This window comes from Betta splendens, chromosome 10 (genome assembly GCF_900634795.4).
Source record: "Betta splendens chromosome 10, fBetSpl5.4, whole genome shotgun sequence".
Classification (NCBI taxonomy): domain Eukaryota; kingdom Metazoa; phylum Chordata; class Actinopteri; order Anabantiformes; family Osphronemidae; genus Betta; species Betta splendens.
In genome coordinates this window covers 17,935,316-17,959,066 of record NC_040890.2, presented here as the reverse complement: position 1 = coordinate 17,959,066, position 23,751 = coordinate 17,935,316, and the positions used below count along the sequence as shown (strand labels likewise).

General features: G+C 47.4%; 4 protein-coding genes across 17 annotated transcripts in view; 1 reads left to right on the top strand and 3 right to left on the bottom strand.

Annotated features, from left to right (window-relative positions):
• The first annotated feature begins 1,632 nt into the window (after positions 1-1,632).
• Positions 1,633-12,556, top strand: anxa5a (annexin A5a). 2 transcript variants are annotated; one of them, XM_029166068.3, is made up of 13 exons: positions 1,633-1,647; positions 1,741-1,769; positions 4,339-4,423; positions 5,881-5,975; positions 7,557-7,670; positions 8,936-9,026; positions 9,663-9,742; positions 9,992-10,042; positions 10,484-10,577; positions 11,015-11,110; positions 11,197-11,255; positions 11,329-11,451; positions 12,224-12,556. In XM_029166068.3, exons 2-13 carry the CDS (start codon positions 1,767-1,769, stop codon positions 12,281-12,283), a joined length of 951 nt encoding a protein of 316 aa, XP_029021901.1. In that variant the 5' UTR covers positions 1,633-1,647; positions 1,741-1,766; the 3' UTR covers positions 12,284-12,556. The 2 variants fall into 2 exon arrangements, with proteins under 2 accessions (XP_029021901.1, XP_029021900.1); XM_029166067.3 differs by lacking the exons at positions 1,633-1,647; positions 1,741-1,769 and adding an exon at positions 3,353-3,550.
• A 2,274-nt stretch (positions 12,557-14,830) lies between these two features.
• Positions 14,831-16,619, bottom strand: fgfbp1a (fibroblast growth factor binding protein 1a). Its single transcript, XM_029165407.3, has 2 exons — positions 16,167-16,619; positions 14,831-15,566 (listed from the first exon to the last, which is right to left on the bottom strand). The coding sequence occupies exon 2, from the start codon at positions 15,560-15,562 to the stop codon at positions 14,969-14,971; it is 594 nt and encodes a 197-aa protein (XP_029021240.1). The 5' UTR covers positions 15,563-15,566; positions 16,167-16,619; the 3' UTR covers positions 14,831-14,968.
• Positions 16,620-16,752: 133 nt separating this feature from the next.
• On the bottom strand, positions 16,753-19,776 carry fgfbp2a (fibroblast growth factor binding protein 2a). The gene is made up of 2 exons (XM_029166085.3): positions 18,878-19,776; positions 16,753-17,174 (listed from the first exon to the last, which is right to left on the bottom strand). The coding sequence occupies exon 1, from the start codon at positions 19,525-19,527 to the stop codon at positions 18,883-18,885; it is 645 nt and encodes a 214-aa protein (XP_029021918.1). The 5' UTR covers positions 19,528-19,776; the 3' UTR covers positions 16,753-17,174; positions 18,878-18,882.
• A 1,493-nt stretch (positions 19,777-21,269) lies between these two features.
• Positions 21,270-23,751, bottom strand: part of prom1a (prominin 1a) — a 43,940-nt gene continuing 41,458 nt past the window's right edge. For 12 of the 13 annotated variants that reach the window (XM_055512597.1, XM_041072587.2, XM_041072592.2 and 9 more), the window contains 2 exons: positions 23,234-23,265; positions 21,270-22,904 (listed from right to left, as the gene is read on the bottom strand). The gene's annotated coding sequence lies outside the window, so the exon portion shown is untranslated. The remainder of the gene's footprint in view (positions 22,905-23,233; positions 23,266-23,751) is intronic. The other variant, XM_041072588.2, reaches the window with a different exon arrangement.

Below are 23,751 nucleotides of genomic sequence, written 5' to 3'. Positions count from 1 at the left end.
CCGCAAATGACCTCAGCCCACAGTAGCTGCGCGTCTGTGGACCGTGGGAGGAATGAATGGACGCATGAAAAGCCCGACACCGCTGGTGCATCTCCAGCGCGTGCTCCTCCGCATTTCCCGTCGTGCAGAGACGTCTCTGCTTATTTTCGGCGCGCAGCATCCGCAGCGCAGTCTGCCTCCATTAGTGTAACATGCCAGCGGACCTCCTCTAAGTGCCTCTTTAAATTGGACTTTGATTGTTAGTTGCGGAAAGCAATTTGCTGCCGTGGCAAAGGTTGCGTTTTACAGTAATGCGTGAGTCGCTTTCAGTTGCTGAACACGCGGACAAAGTTTCCAGGCGCGCTGTCGATCAAGAACCAGAGTCTAAAAGCAGAGGCGAAAACAGGAAACGTGGCCGAGCTCTGACAAGAGATGAGAAATCTGAGGAGATTCAGTTAATAAGGCTCGAAACTAATTACTCTGATTAGTCTTTGTCCCCAGATTCAAGGCTTTAGGGCTGCTCGCCTCATAGAGTGTCTGGCAAGCATTCAACACACTGAAGGAGACGGTGGTGGGAGACAAAGGGCCGAGGGAAAGAAGCAGATAGGAATCAAGGATGGAGGAGGCATGTTAGGAAAGGAGGGGAGGAGATGAAGGAGGAAGGAGGGACCTGACTGTCACTGTCAGATCTGGATTATGTGAAATCCCCATTTAATCTGATGAGTATATTGCTGGCCACTCAGTGAAGGCTGGCTCGCTGATAGACCGCCCAACCGGATCTCCTCCAAGGCGACGCTCGCGCGCTCCTCATCTTGCTTCCATTAATTAAGGTTTGCGGCGGCGAGAGGCGCAGTAATGACAGGTGAGCGCTCCGCTCGGCGGATCCCTCCGCTCGTATCAGCCGCCGGGCGTCTCCCGTCCGTCTCCTGATCACACGCTCGCGTCAGACCGACTATCCCCTGAAACGTCCTCACAAATGTCAAGCACGAGCCACAGAGTGAATGATACCTCATTAAAATCGTGTTAAATTAAATCTAACTTCAAAATGATTTGTTTAAAGGACTCGTGAATTCGTGACATTAGAGGGATTTCTCACCTCGACACATTGACGTATGAAACGTGGTGTCATATAACTAATCGCATTTAGATTTGATCACAAAAGTGCAAAGATGATAAGATAATGATTTTGTTGATGCATATTGGATGGGTTTTAATTAAAATGAAGACAATAGCACATCTGCGTGTTTGCCCTTTGGGTTTTTGCTTCCCACTCTTTGATCTGAATTATCATTTACAATAAACCTCATCTCAAACCTTCAGGGGCGGTAATTTACATTCATCTATGTGGAAACCTTTTTCATTATGTAAAATTGAGTATATGAGAATTTCTTCATGAAGCACAATGATTTCCTGTTCTCACACAAAGCCACGGTATGTGGTGAATTGGGGCCGACGTTGTCCCTCACAGGCGGCTGCGTTCAGGTCACGTTGTCCCGTTTGACTGACGCTGAGCGAAAGACAAGACGGCGTCCAGGTGAGGGCGCGTGTCCCGTTTTCCCCCGTGACGCCTCTGATGCGCCCGGAGGAGGTTTAGCTTTGAAGTATAAAAAGCTCGTAGCGCATCCTCACGTCAGCTGTGAAGCGCGTGAGCGAGGTCCACACCGGCTGGTAAGAAACCGTTCACAGATTCTGAGAGAGAACTTCATCAAACACTCACTCGGTGTGTTTTCGTCAACATTCTTTGTTCTGCTTAATTTCCAGTTTACCTGTTGATCATCAGCAAAACAATGGTAAGTGTTTTCCTTTCATTATTTAGGCTTTGTGAAAACAAATATAATCAAAATATGACGTGCTGTGAGAACTTCCTGTTTGGCTCATAGTTAGTAAATGACTCCGAGCTTTGAGCCACAGGACCAACGTGTAATGAGGTGCTTTAAGTCCTGAAAGGTCACAGCGAGACCCTGAGCGCGTGAGCAGTCATGAACAATGCGCACCATAAATAACCGCCGGCTCCCGCCTTTGAATTGCTTTTGCTTCATAGATTTAATTAAAGCCTCCTTTGACTAAATCCTAAATTTGCCCGTTATTCATTCCACCTGCTTTGTTGCTTCAGCACATTCTGCCGTCGTTAGTTGGCTGTAACGGCTTTCTGCGCTCATTAGTAAAACATTATTCCGGCTCTGCTGTGTCCTCACACTGATGAGAAAAGAGACGCAGCGGCTCCATCTGATACCCTAGATTTTATTTTATCCTCACAGTTTGATGCTGCAGAATTCAGTTTCAGCGGATGACGGTGGGCGAATCGCTGACGTATTGGATTGCATGGAAATTACAGGTGTGAGCGTCTATTGTGTCCTCACGGGGTTAAAGTTTCATCATCAGGCGGCCGGGAGATAAAAGATGCCACTTGGACTGATTCTTTTACAAAAAAATAACATGGACCCCGGACACAGACACTGAGGTGTGGATGCTCATTTATAATGTCCATCAGATTTATAATAACCATCAGATTTATAACATCCATCAGATTTGCATGAAGGTTTGACTCCGTGTTCAAGTATTGTCCTGCTCTCGGGGCCTGGACCACCGGTGTCAGTATTAACCTTTGACCCCTGTCTGTCATGGCCACCATCGGTAAACTGCTGTTCAAACATGCTCCGTGTGAGACTGTAGACAGATTTACAGCAAAGGCACACACACACACACACACACACACACACACACACACACACACACACACACACACACACACACACACACACACACAGTTGGATTCGACTGCTTGTCTGGGCAGAGGTGACGTCATGTCACCTCTGAGCAGCTTGGCCGTTTTACTGTCAGCTCTTTATTGCCACCGCAGGACTCACAAGGCGTCAGAGAGTCACGTAGAGCCTGAGCCCCAGATTAAACACATTCATTCAGTTCGTGGGGAATGAGAAGACGCGTTTCTAGTAAATGTGGCCGTCTTTGACTGTTTGATGATGAGTTCAGACTCGCTCATCGACGTGAGACCCCATCGTTAGCATTATTAGTATGTCTTCAATTAGATCTGTGGAAAAGTCACGAGCAAAGGGAGTTTGGCCGCGAGCAGTTTAAGTCTGTGATTAGAAATCCAGAAACATGAGAGTCAGCGAAGCGAAGCAGAAGATACGGAGAAAACCGTTCCAATCACTGACGTCTGTAGATTAATGCAAGCAATAAAAACAGGAATAAGCCGTGGATCAGCAGTGAATGTGAATTGGAGAAGCCGGTTCCTCGCACGCAGCAGGATCAAGCAGTGGCACTTCAGGGTAAACATCCTCGAACGCAGGAAGAGGCTGTTGGTTTAGTCTGCCTGAAAACAAATGAGCCACAAAAGAAGGCGTAAACAGAAACCTTGACTGGGAGGCGAGTGGACCGCATCCATCCACTCCCACCTGAGTTCTGAAGCGAGGCTGCAGCGGAGCCAGATGCTTTTTACAGCCTTTTCCACAAATGATGTTTTCCACGGAGAGCAATCGCTGCAGAAACAAAGACAATGCACATTTTTCAAATGAGCCCAGACACAAAGCAGCAGTTGTCTCCAGTTCAGGTCAGTATCTCCCTCAGACTTTGGATAAACATTTAACCCAAGATCATTTTTCATGTTTTAGCTGCAGAACTTTTTAATATATTAAATGTTTTATACAAAAGAAAATGAAGCACTCAGGTTTTCATGCTGGAGTTTTATTCTTGTCACAGAGGGAAATTACATCGTGCATTCGCAGCTGAAATGGTCTTTTCAACTGACTCTCGCCCCTAATTCTCTGCTTTTAAGTGCAAATGGTGTAATTAAAGTAATAAAGTGCAAAGAAAATGGGAGAGACACAAATCAAAGGCACCGTCAGACTATAAAGCTCAATACGGCAGAATGTGGTTAAGCGGAGCTGCACAGGCAGCGGAACGGACCCGGAGCTGCTCGTGAGAAGAGGCCGATGGATGGAAAGCTGCTAACCTGCTAAAGCTGCTAACCTGCTAAAGCTGCTAACCTGCTAACCTGCTAAACCTGCTAACCTGTTAAAGCTGTTAACCTGCTAAAGCTGCTAAAGCTGCTAACCTGCTAAAGCCGCTAACCTGCTAACCTGCTAAAGCTGCTAACCGGCTAAAGCTGTTAACCTGCTAAAGCTGCTAAAGCTGCTAATCTGCTAAAGCCGCTAACCTGCTAAAGCTGCTAACCTGCTAAAGCTGCTAAAGCTGCTAAAGCTGCTAACCTGCTAAACCTGCTAACCTGCCAAAGCTGCTAACCTGCTAAAGCTGCTAAAGATGCTAAAGACGCTAACCTGCTAACCGCCTAACCTGCTAAAGATGCTAACCTGCTAACCTGTGTCTCTGTCCCCACAGACGTACAGAGGCAGCGTCAGACCCTTCGTCCACTTCAACGCTAAACACGATGCTGAGGTCCTTCATAAGGCCATGAAAGGAATCGGTCAGTCAATCTGTAATCTACAGTATCAGCTATGAAGCAGGATGACTGCTTTATAGCTGATATAGAATGTAATTATGACACGGTTGCTCATCATCACTTTCTCTCGAGCGACAGATCGTTGTCTAATGGCTTCTTCCCATTAAAACCCAGTGATAGCGCCGCTGTCACTGAGGCATTCGCTTCTGCTCTGGGTCAAAAATCGGCGCAACCTTTGCAAGTCGCAAAGCAACTAATTGTACTTTCCAGGAGTTTTTTTGGCCTAATTGGAGGCGAGGAAGCGAAGGTTTGAAAGTTTATAACTAAAATACGGAAAACATGTCACAATTCTAAGCCCAGTCTTCTGCAAACACAGTAATGAGCTCCTGCCGAAGCACAAACAAGTCCGGGGCCAAACAAAGTTAGAATAATGAAAAAGCCCATAGGATGGAAACAGAGCAGGCTGGTAAACAGTCTGATGTGATTATAGGAGCTTTACCCTTTAAACGTTAGAGGTGCTATAGATTAATGTCAGGGAGGATTTAGCAAAGAATAAGTGGAAACAAAAATCTCTTATTCACATTCTACATATTTATGAAGCAGAATCCACACAGCTGAAAATGTTCCATGCGATCAGATGCAAAGTATCTGCGCTGGTCTCGTCGTGTTCAGGCTTCTTCTTACAGAGATGAGCTCCGAGCTTTGGCTGAGCCACATGTGGAGACTCAGACACACAGATTGGTGTGTGGGGCTGCAGACTGTGCCCCCCCCACACACACACGTCAGAGGCCGTCAGCTCCCATCGCCGTCTGTAAAGTGATGAGGTCGCGGCACGAGCTTCTGTTTGTGCAGCAGGTGTCACAAAGCGTCAGCGGAAACCTGAGCGGCTGTAGATGAGCAGTCCTGTCCTGCTGCTCTACTTCTACGCTCTGCCTTAAAAGCATCAGTGCTCAGTTTTAAAACTAGGCAACTTGAATTTAACTGAACATACAGGCCCTAAGATGGGAAGTTAGTGCAATCAGAGCCCCCCCCCTCACACACACACACACACACACACACACACACACACACACACCGCTGTCATTAGTATAAATTAACGGGCCCACATAGTGTATGCCTGTAGTAATCATGTGCTACAGGAGAGTAGCTGCATGTACTATGCACCAATTACAACGACTGCTTCCCTGCTAAATATAACCAGCATCTTTTTCCGTTTGCCTCCTGTCTGTCGCTCGCTCGGCTGTGCAGCCTGTAACTCAAACAATATCTCACATCCGCAGGGCTTTGGGAAATTTTTACCTTGATTTAATATTTTGGCTCTCAAACAGCGAGCTACAGCCTCTTTATCTATGTTCCTCCTTTCAAAGCTGGAAACTCTCCTCTAATAAACAGTTGTCTTCACCGGTGTGTGTGAATCCAGGCACGAGGCTGTTTTTATGGTGGAGACGTGCACGTTCACGCTGTGCTGGTTTGTGACGCAGGTACGGACGAGGACGCGATCCTGATGCTTCTGACGGCACGCAGCAACGACCAGCGGCAGGAGGTTAAGGCGGCGTATAAAAAGGCTCATGGGAAGGTAAGGAACCGGGCCAGACTGCTACGAACCGGGCCAGACTGGTACGAACCAGGCCACAGACCAGTATGAACTGGGCCAGACTGGTACGAACCGGGCCACACACTGGTACGAACCAGGCCAGACTGGTACGAACTGGGCCAGACTGGTAATAAAACCGGGCCACACACTGGTACGAACCGGGCCAGACTGGTACGAACCGGGTCACAGACGAGTACGAACCAGGCCACAGACCAGTACGAACCGGGCCACAGACCAGTACAAACCGGGCCAGACCGGTACGAACTGTCCACAGACTGATACGTGCTGGTTTGAGGCTCCGGTCTAAGGGTCCGGTCTGAGGGTACGTTTATTAAGGTTTACTTGCAGCTGGTCCCTCATTCACTCATGAACATCACAGGGCAGTTGATATTTGCTTCTGCAGAAAACCATCCCAGCAGAGGCCGTCTCCTCACGCTCTCCTCCTCCTCCAGCTCTATTTTATTTTATGGCCACCTCTGGACTGAAAGCAGCGCGTTAATTTGCTTTCTGTGGAGATTATTGAAACGCATTTTGCCAAATGTAATTGCAGCCTGAAGTATAAATAGATAAAGAAGCTTGAGACCAAAATCACAGAGCAGACGCCAAATTGATCTCAGCGTTTTCAGGTGCTTTATCAAAATGAGCCGCCGATCGGCTCCGTTTGCTTTTATCACTCTGACGCTGTGTTTTTATTACATGTTCTAAAACCTAATAACTGCCTTAAACGGCTCATTTGCGGTAACGAACGCCGACTTGCAGCCGAAAGCTTGAGCTCCGGCAGCGTCGCAGACACTGACGAGATTCGCTGCAGCTTCTCTCTCCTGCTCCTCTTCACACTGGTTTTATGGAAATCGCCTGTTTCTTAACAGGTCTGAAATAATGAAACAGGAGATTGGAAGCATTTAAAGTGGAGATGAATTATGTAAAAGGCCTTTCTGTTCGATCGGCCTGAGACTGTGGATCTGACGGTGTTGCACACGCACCTTTGCTCCCAGCGTGTGTGGATTAAACTGTATGTGCACAGTGATTAATTGGTTGTTTAAAGAAATACTGAACAACTCCTGTGGCTTCTCTGCTTTTATCAGATGATCCCTGTTCTTCCTCACATGTTTCTTGTTGACTGTAGGTTTGAACCTGACCACAGCTCACTGTGTTCCACACACTTCCTGCTGGAGGCTCTGCTTTTGGTCTCAGGCCCGTCTTTTTTTGTGATGTCACTTCCTGTTTGTGTAATTAGTTTCACCTGTTCTGTTATCTGTCCTTGCTCCTTTCTTTGTTCTATCCTTTGTTTATCATTAGCTTGTGATAAGTTGCATATCAGTGAATTTCCGTTTGAATGTTTTGTGTTAGATTTGGATTCCTGCTAAGCAGTGATCATTAGTTATTATTATATTCCCTAATTAAATTAATAATTACTAGCGCCATCTTGTCCCTGTGGGTCCTCGCTCTCGTTTGTTTGCTCACCTGACTTTAAGCGACCTGAGTAATTAGCGTAGTTAGCTTGTTCATCTGTCTGTTTCTTTACTTGATCCTTTCGTCCTTGTTCCCACTCTTCATCCACAGGATTTGGTCAGTGCTCTGAAATCGGAGCTCGGGGGGCTGTTTGAGAGTCTGATCGTGGCCTTGATGACCCCGGCCGCCTTGTATGACGCTACACAACTGCACAAAGCTCTCAAGGTGACTAACTACACGCAAACCTATTAGTACAATGCTTATATGCAAACTAGTCAAATGTTTCAGGGGACACTGTGACATTTTTAATTATTGAAGACGTTCCAACGTTGAATGTCTAATAACAGCGATGAGGCAACGCTTCTATTCCTGCCTTGCCAATGAACCAGCATGCACAATAGCTCTGGCACTGACACCATGTGGAATTCAGCCATCACTCTCACTGAGTCCAAGCTGAGTGGCAGTTTTAAATGTGTGCCATGAGAAAGGCGTATTTTCACGTTGATTTGCCATTTAAAACAAAGGCCCAATTGGTTTGTTACCATCTGGAGCAGCAGCATCACTAAAACGTGCCTCCTGGCTAACATCTGGACCGTTAATCTCTGTGACAGGATTCCATCACATCGAGTAGCTTCCAGTCATGTCGTTTTTTCAAGACATTTTCACCTTCAGACGTTTCGGATACATTTGGCCTGTGAAGCAAATTCAAAGCATATTCACATGTAAAGAGGAGCTGGTGGACAATAAACCTGAACCTCAAAGAGTGAATGTACAGTGGGATTTTAAATGAGCAGCCTCCAGGTGACTGCTAATGTGTGCTGTGTGTGTAATTAAGTAGCTGTTTGCTGACTCATTGGCCAAATAATGAAGCTGACGAGGCCTCACGCTGGTTCCTCAGCTTTGTGTGCAGCTTTCATCGCTACAACTGGAAACAAAGACAAGAAGAAAACAAAACAATTAATTTCATGCACAAAGGATTAATTGAGTTTTATTCTGCCGCGTGCACAATACTGATCCAGAGTCAGGGTATTGTCACTGTGACTGACTGAAGTCACAGCATTATTCCTGCAGCTGCTGCTACTGAACAACAATAAGAGCAACCTCCAGCATCAGTCCTGTCCCGTCATCCAAGAACCTAGTACAATGCACCATCCACCATCAGCTGGATCAGCTGTCCCTGGATCAGTTTGATGCTGCTGCTTCTCCATTTGTCCTCATTGTTGTCAAACACATTTACATTTTATTACCAGTGAAATGTTCAATCAATGTAAAGGCACAGCAGCTGCTGTTAGCACATTTAAAGCACAGGGTTAATTACGCCAAAGGCGAGGGAATCTCAGCTAATTAGCCCTGAACCCATTTGTTCCCTGAACGCACCCTTCCTCTGTGTTCGACTTCTTGGGTCAGTTCTTACCTGTTTCTACTGGCTTCTTCAGCCGATTCACTCCTTAAAGAAGGAACTGTTGCAAAGCTTTGTGTTTGGATCTCAGGGCGCTGGGACTGATGACGAGGTGCTGATTGAGATCCTGGCCTCCAGGTCCGGTGAGCAGCTAAAAGAAATGACCAAAGTCTACAAGAAAGGTGAGTCTGAATAAGAAGCGTTTAGTTAAGGAATGAACCTTTTTATGTTTTAACATATTTAAGAACATTAGTTTCTTAATGCTTTCACATGTCTGCCAGCGGTTCTGTGCAGTTTGCTCGAAGCACATTAATTAGTCAGCGAGTGGTGCAAATCGATTTGTTGATGAACTCGGAGCCTGATTTGACTGAAAACCGCCTCAGATTGAGTTTGTTTACTTGTTTTTGCTCTGAATGAATGAATGCAAATCACGTAATGCAGCAGAACCTCAGTAAACGGGTTTAGGTTCCGTTTTATTTTCTATGTAAACTGTAAGACAAAACCGCCAATGCACATGCACCTTCTCCATTGCCGTGCATGTTTCCTGTCATTAGGTAATTAATACCCACACCTGCATGTCCTAATACGAGTGTAACTAAAACACCAGCTTTAAATTGCAGCACACAATGGAAAAGCGTATGAGAGGAGGATCTGGGCAGAGGAGAAGGCCTAGCTGATGCCCAGCTAATCAAATCTCTCCTGTCAGAGCTCCTCATGCATAACGAGGGACAGCCCACTTGGGTCGATTGCAACCATTAGCGACTAGCATGACAGCAGGTGTAAGCAATCCTCCTTCCCTCTCCTCTTCTTTCCTGCAGAGTTTGGCGGCAAGTTGGAGAAAGATATCTGCAGTGACACCTCCGGGAACTATCAGAAACTGCTGGTGATCCTGCTGCAGGTAGAGACGGCGCTGCCGCAGACTTGTCTGCTGATAACTGGTGACGCCATAACACGCTCATGAGAGCTTCAGTTGTGGGTGGGGGCCGAGGAGGGACGGCGACGGCACGGCAGCACCGGCCTGTTTGTAATGAGTGGTTCTGGGGCCTTTACTCCAACCTCCGGGGGTTGACGCTGGTGGGGAGGGGCTCTAAGCTGCCAGTGTTTTCATCTACATGGACTTATGTCTTCTATCTGTCCACCTCTGCAGGGGAGCAGGGAGGAGGGAGTGGACGAGGAAGCCATCGAGAAAGACGCTAAGGTATGAAGCACATCAGTCCACACCTGAAAATAAAGGTGTGTGTGTGGAACCGGATCACAGGAAATTCAAATATTCATATAAGATTTGTATATTACAGTGGATTCAGTATAAGATGAGGTCAGTGACCCTCGAATCCGATTTCCCCAGTCTTTTAAATGTCAGCATGTTTTGATCACGTTCTTGGCCTGCTCATAAAAGTTCACAGAAGGGAAAGATCAATAACGATCAATAAAATAAATCAAGTAACAGATATTAACCTTCAGGATGAGAATATATGGTTTATTATGAACCCCGTTACCAATATTGAGCTTGAACATAACTGAGCTTTAGTGCATCCTGCATGTCACAGACACAGACAGGCCGTTCTTCTGGTGCTTTGGCTCCTTCCTCTTCACTGTCATCGCAGAGCGGCTGTGCAGGAGTGTGTCTTTGCTGTTGCAGGACTTGTACGCTGCTGGTGAGGGCAAGTTTGGCACAGATGAGGAAAAATTCATCACAATCCTTGGCAACCGCAGCGCCGAGCATCTCAGAAGAGGTGAGAGGCTGTCGGCGCCAGCGCGTCTGCGGCGGCCGTGACAGAGGACGATAAAGCGTTCACATAATAATCACGGTTCAAAGTGTGAAATGCCGCGAGCCCCCGCGGAGAGGAAGACGAGCTGCAGCCCAGTGGCGTCGCCGAGGGGCCGAAGCGCTCACTGCACAGAGCGGAGGAGGAGGTTTCAGTGTTGTGTTCAAATGAACACAACATGCTGAAAAATTGAAGTGCTTGGATTCAGACGCAAGCAGAGACCTGGCGTTTGATGCAGAGCTGTTTCAGCCACATTAAAACCAGTGATGTCTATATACGGTTCGATAGATGAGTAAAGAACAGAAGCATCCACGGACTCAACCAAACATCTACTGTATTTGTCCTAACCATGATGAGGTTTGATATGATTCCGCCGTAGAGTGAACGCTGCTTCTCTTCTCCAGTGTTTGACGTCTACAAGAAGCTCTCTGGCTCCGACATCGAGGACAGCATCACAGGCGAGACCACCGGGAACCTGGAGAACCTGCTGCTAGCTGTGGGTAAGGCCACTCATGCTAGGATCACCTGGATCATGCTTTTATTGTGAAGGTTTCACGCTAGTGGCCGCATTTTCATTCGCCCACAGCCAAATGTGCCCGGAGCGTCCCAGGATACTTTGCCGAAGGCCTGTATAAATCTATGAGGGTGGGTGTCTGTCGCTGTGACGCTGACTCTGTGTTCCTCCGCCTCAGCTGAGTTTATGCACGTTTGCGTTTAGAGAGCCGGAACCGATGACGGCACCCTGATGAGGATAATGGTGTCGAGGAGCGAGGTGGACATGCTGGACATCAGGGCCTGCTTCAAGCAGAAGTACGGCGCGTCTCTCTACACCACCATCCAGGTAGCGCTCACACGGAAGTGGCCTCCTCACGTTTCTGCTGCTGCAGCACAGGAGGAGCCGCAAGCGCATGGGCCGACCGTCTCCTCCTGATGCTCCACATGCCTTTGCAGCACCAGCTGGCCTCCCACTGTGCCGCTTTGGCACCATTCATGTCAGTGCAGCGATGGAGTGGAGATCAGCGATTAACTTTAAATGCCACGTTCAGCGCAGTGACACTGCTCCTCGGCTTTTCACCGCTCAAGCTGAATTAATCCATTCTCCTGGGGCCAGATGTTCCCACAGTGACGCGCTATTTCCATCCTCCAAAGGACAAACCCAGAGGCTCAACAGATGAATGACATTATCAACCAGGATGTGGTGAAATGCACTAAATTCCATAAGTTCACAAACACGTCATGTGGAGTTTATGCAGTCATTGTTGGTGTAAGAAGCCGTGGCTTCATGTCGGCATAGCTGAATCCAAATGCGCGTCCTGGGTGTGGTGATGGTGGACGACCGCCGCTTTTAGTCTTTGCATCAACGCTCCAGTCTTACAGCTGTGCTGTCTGGTCTCACGTCGCCCACACGGGACGCGTTCCCAGCGCTGCCTCCGTTCCCACGTGACGAAAAACACTTGTTTTCACCACCTTCCTCCCTCCTCATCCTCATCCTCTGACGATGGATTCATTCATGGTGTTTTAGTGACACAGAAGCAGCTGGTTGACAAACGTGTAATGCTTGCGTTGCAAATGAATTGAAGAGCAGTATCCTTCTGCTTTTGTTGTTTCTGCAGGAGGACACGGACGGCGACTACCAGAAGGCGCTGCTCTACCTCTGCGGTGGGAATGATTAATGCTGTTTGATGAGCGATGAGCCAGACGTGAGATGTTATTATCGATCCAGGCTTGTTGATTCCTTCTTGACTTTTTTTGGCATTGACTGAATTAGTGTGAATTACCCACTTATCATTCTGTCTTATGAGATCAGACCGTGTGATTAATCCGGTGCAGATGTCATCTTTTCACGCACGCTCACTTATTGTTGCACCTTATTTGTGACTCACACGTGTTAAATGCTTCTTAGAAAATACAATCCTGCTGCTGAATTATTAAACACTACATGTCGACATTGCTCCTGCTCTCATGAATTACAAATGAAGAGATGCGGACTTGAACTGCCACGTGTCCGTCAGCGATCAATAAATAATGGACACTATTAGACATTTATCGACTCGTATCCACACATCCAGAGGCTCCACGCGTTTCTGAGGTCAAACAAAGGTGCCCCTCGGATCAATGGAGGGACTCTGCTCTGGTGGATCTGTGCCACATGGTGGCAGCAAAGTTTAAAATGACAAAACTGTCGGTGGACAGTGATTCAGGATGAGGCTGAACTGCAGTCTCCACATGAACTCGCACTAAACCAAAGCAGGGCCTTGTTCTTTGCCTGTGCAGCGTCTTCTGTCTGATCTGAGCTGTGCATCCACAGCACGGACGCGTGAAGCCCTTGTTTCCTTCTGAGGCATAAATCACCTGTGGCCTGCGCTCGCTGCTCATTTCCACCGCAGGAAACAGCTGCTGTAAACAAGCCGCCCGTGTCACATTTCATTCCCAAGGTACAGAACGGGTGCGGCAGCATTATTTTTCCCACTTGGGTCTGGTTACATAACGTGGTTTGTGTTGACTCGCAGCACTGCGCCGCTTTTCCCCGTCGCCATCATCTGCTGCATGTTTGGAACACACGCTGACACTGTCGGGCTCATTTCTTGCTAACAATGCAATATTTGTAGTTCTTCTATAATTCCCTTTGCTTCTTTGTAATCTGAGGTAAAGCTCTTTATGAACCAAATTCCCATTCACACTCAAATCTCCTTAGTGTCAGTGGTGCTGGGGTGTGTTCCACCTCCGGGCCCACATTTCTCAGCCAATCCGGGGCAGCGGGCAGTCAGGCCACCTGTGAGACGGCGCCGCTCAGCCCGCTCAGCGTCCACAGACGATCAGGCACGAACCAGAACGGGCACCAGGAGATTAAAAGCGGCGCGAATAAGCAAGTGCAAGCGTTTGAATGACCTCAGCAGGAGGCGGTGAGACCAGTGAGACCAGTGAGACCAGTGACTCCATAACCAGATCACACGGCGCTGCACATCAAATCAGAAAAGTCCATTTCCCCATTTGTAAGTTGGAGTCAAAAGCAAAGCCAAGAAAATCCTTTCTGCTTCTAAACTCACGCGGAAACCACAAGATTAGGCGACAGTTGCAAGGTTTTATTCATGTATGCAGATTTTCTAAGAGCTTCAACTCAAAAACTGAGAAATTAGGATCCTGTGAAGCTGAATTATGGAAGACCAAAGGGTGTCACTGACCCCTGCTCGCTGCCTGCTGCCATGCACAGGGTCCAGGTCTGTTTAGTGGACACAGTTATTGTTGTGACAGCAGGAAGCGAATGCTTGGGGACCGTGAAATGGGTCCAGGCTTAAAATGAAAGGCTGGATAAAAGTCTGCAGCATCACTGGTGAGGAGCTCTTGATTCCCGTTAGGTTCACTTTTCAAGAGTAAATTATTACCATTATTTAATTTAATTATCCCATGCACACACTTTACATGAAGAACTGACATGGTATCTTACTGTTTCACTGAGCTTGAATATTTTCCTGCTTCATTTTTCACAGTCTTGAAAATTGTTTGAGTGTTTTCAGCAGCAGCTGTTTAAAATGTGTGCTTCAGGGACAGAAACCTGCATTCCTGCCCCCAGTTTGTGACTGGCCTCTAATTTCCTCCTGCTCCAGTGTGCTCAGTCTAGCCACTTCCTACATGACCCAGAATGCATCCTGCTGAGAGCCTGAGCTTGATGGATTTCAGCTGTGGGTGATGCATTATGGTCCAGCAGGTGATGAACAGCAAATGGTCCACAGAGCACAGCTTGAGGCTGTGAAGTGGATGAAAGAACTCACTTCTGCCTCTTCACACGTTCAGGCAGTTCCTTCACCATAAGAAGTGTCTAAACTAAAACTAAACTAAAACTATATGTAGATGCATCCACTCATCAGACGCAGCATCGCAGGCACATGCGCTCAGACCTTTGGTTCGGTGTGAATCATATTTTGGTTGATCCTCGAACTCGGACCCTGAGCGCAACAGGACTGTTTGACAGTGAGAATGTGGATTCAGGGGGTTGTCGGTGCCAAAATATGCAGACTAGCGACTTTGAAAAATCACATTCCCTCTGGTTAAAGGACTGTGTCAGCACCCGACGTGCTCAAACATCTAATCTGTGGGCAGGAATGTGCACACGTTGGGGAAACGACAGAACAGGGCTTCTAGCAGAACCTCAATATTTATTCAGGACGAGGCTCTGAGCAGGAAATGAGAGAAAACAAATGGCTTTAAATGAACTTACACAAAGAAACCAGCTGTTTGCATTTCAACATGGGGCTTTTATTCTGATTCTGATGTTTGAAAAGAGAGAATGTAGAAAAAACAAAAGGTAAAGGGTAATAAGTTGACTTTTGCATCTACAGTGACGCATTAATAGGAAGCTCTCAGCAGTCCGAGTCCTGCACCATCGTAAAGAAGAAGGTGCAGAAGCTGGACCAGGAGTCGCTGCAGAACTCCTGTGCCAGCTTCCTGTTGCTGCTCTGACAGGATCCGGCTCCGGGTGCAGGAGGTGCAGCGTGGGGCGCCTCCCGGAGCCTGAAGTGCGCGTCTCTGGCGGCTCCTCTGCACATCGGCGCCCGCAGCAGCTCGGCGCCGCCCCGACACACGCGCCTCCGCTTCCTCAGCGCTCGCGCGATCTGCCTCCAGTACAGGTCGCTGTCGGAGGCGAACTGTGGACAGACGGACGGCTTGGCCACGTAGTCGCAGCTGAAGCTCCCGCCCCCGTTCCTGCAGGCGACTCTGAGGGTGAGGAGGTCCTGCCCGGAGGCAGCCCACACACAGTGGGACCGGTCCTTGGTGAGCAGCTTCCCTCCGATGGGCTGAGCAGAACCGGCCTTCGGTGCCGCCCTGTCCTTGTGTTGACCTCCACCCACTCGTCGCCCCCTCCGTCCACTACTCTTCTGACAGCTTCCCACCATCAGCTGATGGGAAATACAAGCCAGCACCAGCAGGATGGAGAGGTTGGTGAAGAAAGCCATGACGCTAACACACAACAAGCAGGGGATCGTTTAGGATTCAGATGCCTGACCTCAAATCCATAAAAAGCTCGGCACACCTACGTTTCTGAAGGCCGAACTGGTGTAATGCAAATTCAGAACAGTTTGAAGAGCTTTACACAAGAAAGATAAGAAAATGCAATAATGTAGAAGAAAATGTCAAACAAATTGGATTTACAAAGAACGAACAACAAACTGAAAGATAAGCATTAATTAAAACGGAATAAACAGCGTTTTAATCCTTGTTTTTACAGAATACGGTAAATAGCTAAATAAATATAGTTGCATGGAAAAGGATAAAATAATGACTTGCTCACAGTAATAAAACAGATATAACACAAGGAGCAGATTAAAATACATAAAACTTAACATTCTTCATCTATATAATAATCCCTGTTACAGAATTTTTAAAAATGTAGCTGCATAAAATTGTGAAGCAGCACAAATTGAAATGTTTTAATATAGGTACAAATACAAAATCGGCTCAAGAAACTGGAACAACGAAGTGTTTGACAGATGGTACTGAAGTAGCCACTACCACTGTACTATCCTATAATATTAGACTGATACCAACGAGACGACTTACCCAAAGTTCTCAAAGTAAACTTCAGTCCTGACACCTGAGAACGGAGTCTCACCTACAAGTAGAGCAGCTGCTGCACAAGGAGCCCTCCCCCTCACACACACACACACACACACACACACACACACACACACACACACACACACACACACACACACACACACACACACACAAACACACACACACAGCTCATACTGTACTGCATGCCATTATAGTTCAGATGCAGCATGTAAACAAACACTATTTTTTACCACCAGCCCAGTTTTTGTGGCATCGAGCTTCCTCTCGATGCACCATCTTATGATAAGACCAGTAAAAACCACAGCCTGCACTGGAGAGTCTGGTTGTGCAACGCGCTAAAATATGAAATGACCTGAAGTATCTTGAAAGGCACCAACTTTTCTTTAGGGAGAAAGTCAGACTAATTAAAGCTGGAACTCTCAGAAGATGAAGCAACAGCGACATCTAACGGCCAAGTGAGTTATGGCAGATAATTCCCTAGACAGTTACAATACTACTTACAATACTATGCTACTGTAATGTTAATGATAGTAGTCAATAGCGATAATCAAATGATCAAACACAGAGAAACCAAGAGTACTGTTTATTGATTTACATACAAAACATCTTCACATTAATTTTATGATTCTGGTCACGTAATCGCTTTTAGACTAAACTTTGGACATTAGTCTTTTTCAAGAATATAATGGTTCACCACCAGAAGTGCTGATGGTAAATCATAAACAAATACAATGATATTATAAATACAAATATGTGACAGCTTCCTGTTGCGGCTGCAGAAGCTTCTCACCAGTGAAAACTGCACTTCATACATGTTTAGTGAGTAATCAGGAGGTTTTCCATCTTTGTTTTGTGAATATATTATATATAATATAATATAATATTTAAGGAAACATTTCAGTCTTGCCAAGAGTGCGATAGAAAACGATGCTCTTTCCTCCGAGGGCTTCTTTGATCAGACATTTGAAGTTGTCCACATCAGAATGAGATCTATGAATGAAACAAAGCATCTCTGAGCAACAGTAACATGCTTCTCGTGACTTTTAAACCCTGGAGCCGAGTTCCCACTCACCCGACTCATTCCCACTCATTCCCACTCACCTGGTTCATTCCCACTCACCTGGTTCTTTCCCACTCATTCCCACTTACCCGACTCATTCCCACTCACCCGTCTCATTCCCACTCACCCGACTCATTCCCACTCATTCCCACTCACCCAACTGATTCCCACTCATTCCCACTCACCCGACTCATTCCCACTCACCCGACTGATTCCTACTCATTCCCACTCACCCGACTCATTCCCACTCACCCGACTGATTCCCACTCATTCCCACTCACCCGACTCATTCCCACTCACTCGGCTCATTCCCACTCACCCGACTCATTCCCACTCATTCCCACTCACCCGACTCATTCCCACTCACCCGACTCATTCCCACTCATTCCCACTCACCCGACTCATTCCCACTCACCCGACTGAATCCCACTCATTCCCACTCACCCGACTCATTCCCACTCACTCGGCTCATTCCCACTCACCCGACTCATTTCCACTCACCCGACTCATTCCCACTCACCCGACTGATTCCCACTCATTCCCACTCACCCGACTCATTCCCACTCACTCGGCTCATTCCCACTCACCCGACTCATTCCCACTCATTCCCACTCACCCGACTCATTCCCACTCATTCCCACTCACCCGACTCATTCCCACTCACCCGACTGATTCCCACTTATTCCCACTCACCCGACTCACTCCCACTCACTCGGCTCATTCCCACTCACCCGACTCATTCCCACTCATTCCCACTCACCCGACTCATTCCCACTCATTCCCACTCACCCGACTCATTCCCACTCACCCGACTGATTCCCACTTATTCCCACTCACCCGACTCATTCCCACTCACTCGGCTCATTCCCACTCACCTGACTCATTCCCACTCATTCCCACTCACCCGACTCATTCCCACTCACCCGACTCATTCCCACTCATTCCCACTCACCCGACTCATTCCCACTCACTCGGCTCATTCCCACTCACCCGACTCATTCCCACTCATTCCCACTCACCCGACTCATTCCCACTCATTCCCACTCACCCGACTCATTCCCACTCACCCGACTGATTCCCACTCATTCCCACTCACCCGACTCATTCCCACTCACTCGGCTCATTCCCACTCACCCGACTCATTCCCACTCATTCCCACTCACCCGACTCATTCCCACTCATTCCCACTCACCCGACTCATTTCCACTCACCCGACTCATTTCCACTCACCCGACTCATTCCCACTCATTCCCACTCACCCGACTCATTCCCACTCATTCCCACTCACCCGGCTCATTCCCACTCACCCGACTCATTCCCACTCATTCCCACTCACCCGACTCATTCCCACTCATTCCCACTCACCCGACTCATTTCCACTCACCCGACTCATTCCCACTCACTCGGCTCATTCCCACTCACCCGACTCATTTCCACTCACCCGACTCATTTCCACTCACCCGACTCATTCCCACTCATTCCCACTCACCCGACTCATTCCCACTCACCCGACTCATTCCCACTCACCCGACTCATTCCCACTCATTCCCACTCACCCGACTCATTCCCACTCATTCCCACTCACCCGACTCATTCCCACTCATTCCCACTCACCCGGCTCATTCCCACTCACCCGACTCATTCCCGGCGGAACACGCCGATCACGTAGGCGCACACTCCCTGCAGCGACCTCCAGCAGTACTGCTGCGCCATCCTCTTGGCCGCGGGCTCCGCGGGGGGCGTCGCCGGCGGGGGGGTGGGGCCCGGCGTGGTCCTCGCCGGCGGCAGCTGGGCGGTCTTCAGGGGGCCCTGCCGGGCCGACGCCCGCCTGGTGGGAGCCGGACGGGGCTGAGGCCTCGTGGGCCGCGCTCCCGGCCTCGACGGGTAGAAGGAGGCGGAGGCGAACACCATTTGGGACTCGTCCCCCGCGTTCCTGCACATGAAAGGCTTGAGCCGCCTCTGGCCCTGGCAGGCGTTGGACCGCTTCCTGAAGCCCCACATCAGCTGGACGAAGTAGTGCCGGGGGTTCTTGTTGTAGGGCCGGCAGGTCTGAGGCTTCCCCACGAACTCACACCAGTACGGCTTCCTGCCGCCCTCGCACGCCACCCTCAGCCTGGTGTACTGGCTGTGGCCCGTCACGCTCATGGTGCAGGCGTCCCTAGACTTGGTGCTGAAGCCGATGGGTTCCTCCCAGATGGACTGTCTGCGCTCGCTCTGAGCCTCGGCGGCCCAGAGGCAGCAGGCGAGCAGCAGCGGCAGCAGAGCGCCGGCCCGGCTCCACATGGTGTCGGACGGATGCTGGTGGGAGGAGGCAGAGCGACTGCCTGCGCCGCGGCCGCTCCGGCTTTTTATGAGGCGACAGACGACGAGGGACTGCGCACGAGGAGGCGTCACGTGACCTGCAGAGCGCAGACGCTCCGGCTCACCTGAGTGTTGAGCGTCTGCGAGAGCACGTGAAAGCGCTCCAGTCACGTTTTCCTAAACGCATTCTTTGCTTTAACGACGCTTTCCTGTGTTCGTGCTGCGCTTCTGACCTAAGAGACAGGAAAGAGTGGGAATCGCGAAGAGAGAGAGAGTTTCAGGAAGCCTCGACTTTACGGCCCGTCTTAAAGCTCCCATTTAAACGCACTAACCTATCATTTCCTCCAAACTTAAGCTCAATGAGGCTCCACAACCACATCACACATGGCAGCAGGGCGACGTATAGGCAACACACAGGCCGATGGTGTGAGGAGGGAGACGTCTGAGGCTCAAGTCAGAAAAATGCTCTCATTCTTATTGGATTTAGGACCAAAGATGAACATCTGGAGGAGATTTGATTCACCAAGTAGAAGAATTTCAGCCTAATGTTTACGTCTCTGTCACTGTAAAGTGTCGAATGACTCCAACTGTAAAAATAGTTCTTTTGCTCCAAACAGAAACAAGTGAAACACAAGAATTCAAGACGCATCGAGGAAGACAAAGATCAGAGCTGCATCAAGCTGTGACCAACAGAAGCCGGTGGACGCTGGCAGCACATTCTCTGGTCAGATGCAGCTAAAATACATTTGTTTGGCTTAGACTTGGGCCAATGACCGCAGTCGCTGCATATACATAGAGCGAAAATACTCCACTTATTCTAGACTTTGATCAAAGTATTGCTCAAGAAGATTTTTTTTTGCTTCTTAGCATAATTGTTCATTTTTTCCTTTAAACAAGCAACTGTGATTTGGATAAAAGTTATAATTTATGAAACCAGCTGAACATTTCTCCACAGATTTGATGGACAAGGAGCTTCGTCGGGTTTTCAACTCTATCTTTTGAGTCTGTATCTCCTGAGTCCTTGTGTTTACTGAAAAAGCATCACATTTACTGGCATCGTCTGTGAACTCAGCGTCTTCCTGCATTAATGTGCCACATGCTGGTATTTAGTGTAGCATCGTTTCATGTTCACTACTTGAAGTCTCTGTGTAGCAGCTCAAGCCACAGGAAAAGCCGCATTTTCAATAAAGTGGGGAATGAACATGGCTCCTGGTATGAACACACTGCGTTCCTTGATGTTGTGTGTAAACACGCTAAAGAACTTGTCTCTGTTTTTGACTGGCTGGTGTCATCTCGCATGCGGTTTCGTTGTTGCGTGTGTTTATTCAGTTCCTCTTCCTGAGAAACGCTATGTGACTAATCCCTGAGAAAACCTCAGAGAGGAGACGATGGTTTACAGACGCCAGCGGTGGTGAAGCATCACATTTAAACAGTCTCCTACAAATACGCAACTGCAAAAGAAAAGAAAAACCTCTGTCCTAATAATAATATATATATTTAATATGAACCTATTAAAAATCTTTCTTGGCTGGAAACTTCAGGCGGGTGAAGCTGTTGACTGTTTTTAATGACATGCACCAAATCCTCAGGTTTGATTGTGATTATTCACATGATGAATGAATTTTTAGTCCCTTGGGTTGATCCTTTTACTGATTTGCTTTTCCAGAAATGGACAGACAAGAAACAATTACATTTCAACTCAAACGTTAATCAGACAGACGCCATCAAAACAATCAGCTGAAGTTTATTCACAATTTATACACTTCCTTTTCATCCCTACACAGTTGGTTCCGCTCCGGTGGATCTGTCCCGACCGAGTCGACCGGGTTTGGATGCACCGCATCTACTTTAAGCATCCTTCTTCCTTGGTGGGATATTTACATCCAGACTGTAGTGGACAGTGAAACCACTGATAGTCCTGACACTGAAACAACGTCCATCTTAACACTACGTTTGTGTGTAATAATAGAAGTCTATGAGAGGAAAAATTAAAGGTAACAATTCTAATCGATTAAAGCTCTGACACTGGTACAAAAGTTGTTATCAAGCAATTTGTTATTTAGTTGTGTTTTTGATGTTAGGATGGACGTCGATGTTAAGATGGAAATTGCTTCAGCGTGCATCAACAGCATCACCTGCAGTTTTCTGTGTTTCTACCTTTTGAGGCACCAACTTTCCTGTGAACGGATTGTCTCCTTTCTCACTACACTGACAGCAGCTGCAAGTCTAACCTGTAAACATGGAGGCCAAGTGGGTCGCACAACCAAAGCATTAGTCACAGAGTTCAGCATAGTTCACAGCCAGTAGATATAGAAAGCAATACAAATTCAGAAATGAATACATTCACTTGTTCCTTAGTTCTAATGTATCCGTAGCTACTGTGGGCAAAAACCAAAACAAGGACATGGAGGAAACATCGCTAAAGATCTGACACCTGCAGTAAAAAACACAGATTTGGCTTGAGAAAATATTTCTCCATTTTAAAACAATCACAACTATCAAAGCAGGAAAGATCTGAGTAGAAATGTTAGTGAGCTCAACGTGGTGGCGTGAGTTTAATCAGTCCATGGCAGCGGGAGGCTCTAAACGCTTGGCACCTTTCAACAGCGATGCTCTGGGTTCATCATTAGACGGTTCAAAGGGCAAATCCACTTACACTTGCACTTAGTTCATGTTTTTAATATTACAGGCTTGGGCCCACAGAGCTGCACCCTGTGAGCACGTCGGATTATCACAAATCACTTCTATCACAGCTGTTTTTCCCCCGGATTTACAGTGTAAAAGAACCAGAGGTTAGGTGTTCGCTTTAGGAGCATAATCTGTGAAAAATGCCAGAAGGAAAGACGTCCTAAAGGCAACCGGTCATTATCTATTCACCCCAAACCTTTAAAGAACTTTACAAAGCTATGATGACGCCTAACATCACCCATAATCCACCTGGCAACCACCGTCATTAGTCTAAGCACCCACCAAATCACTCTGGGTGTAGTTAAAAGTTCAACAAAACAGTAAAAAACATGACATTTGTTGTTATTTTGCAGCTTTTCTCATTTCTCTTGATCTAACTTCATCCTTCCATCATATTTCCACAGTGCAGGAGAACGTTTCCTGTTGAGCGGCTTGTCGTGACCTTCAAGTGACCTTTGAGCCGCCGCGCTTCTTCTTCACGCACACAGTTTTTCTGTATGGTATGTTCTGCTGGGTTCCGTGTTCCGATCAGTGTAAACGCAGAGCGCGTCTGGCTCAGATTGATGCTGAGGGAGAGTCTGATGTCCTGCACACAGTTTATTGGACTGGGCAGGAGACGACGGCTGTGACCAGCCTGGTCGAGGAGGTTGAGGACTTCATGTGTTGTTCTTCTGTCATGAGCAAAACAGCTTTTATTAAACTTCATCTAGTTCCAGGGATTGTGAAACATGTAACTGGAAAACAGATGGTGGTCAGAGGACGCTAGCGTTTCCATGCTGCTCTATCTTTGGGCCAAACCGTTGAATTCTGGGTTAAGTGTATGTCAAACTAACCTGCTATAGATAATAATCTTTGTTTACATACCAACAACCTTTGTTGCATCAGTTTTACAGTGGTTTGCCTGTTTTTTGTCAATTTTGGCGAATGTTTTCAAGTTCAAATTCCTCACTGACATTAGAACTAATTCTACAGTTTCATCGTAAAAAAAGTCAAAACTTACAGTGGTGTTTTTAGTTCCAGTTTTCCAGGTCACTGTGAAGATAAGTGTAAAGAAGGAATTAGTCTTTAAAGAATAAGTAAATAATTCAAAACATACTTTACTTATGTTTTTCTGAATGGCCCAGGAGAATATGGAGCTATGGCTCGGTGGTGAAATAAAGGAACCGAGAGCAGCCTCGATGCTTTTATGAAGAATCCTTGGAGGTTTTTTAAGGCTTTTTGCCACTAAAAAGCCCATATTGTTCTAGCAGCCCCATAAAAACCCGCCTTCCTTGGGAATAATTCATTTCCCTCCAGATATTAAAACTTTTATTTCAAAATGCTGGGAGAAAATGTGACCTTAAACCCTGTGAGTTTATACAAATGATCATAAAATCTCACATTTCTCTGTTGAAATGGTATTTCTTTCTCACACATTTTCTTAACTGCCACTCTGAAGGCACGGACCAACACAGTCTCACACTTTGAGACTAGTAGTTCCTGTGTGTTCTTGGTGGTTCCTTTTTGCTAGTTTTAGGC

What these genes read in the sequence shown, in the direction of transcription:
- anxa5a (XM_029166067.3), top strand. Translation starts at nt 3,497, where the DNA reads ATGCACATTTTTCAAATGAGCCCAGACACAAAGCAGCAGTTGTCTCCA. An exon ending in ATAAAAAGGCTCATGGGAAG is followed by an intron (nt 5,976 to 7,556) that starts GTAAGGAACCGG and finishes CTTCATCCACAG; the next exon opens with GATTTGGTCAGTGCTCTGAA. An exon ending in GACCAAAGTCTACAAGAAAG is followed by an intron (nt 9,027 to 9,662) that starts GTGAGTCTGAAT and finishes TCTTTCCTGCAG; the next exon opens with AGTTTGGCGGCAAGTTGGAG.
- fgfbp1a (XM_029165407.3), bottom strand. Translation starts at nt 15,562, where the DNA reads ATGGCTTTCTTCACCAACCTCTCCATCCTGCTGGTGCTGGCTTGTATT.
- fgfbp2a (XM_029166085.3), bottom strand. Translation starts at nt 19,527, where the DNA reads ATGTGGAGCCGGGCCGGCGCTCTGCTGCCGCTGCTGCTCGCCTGCTGC.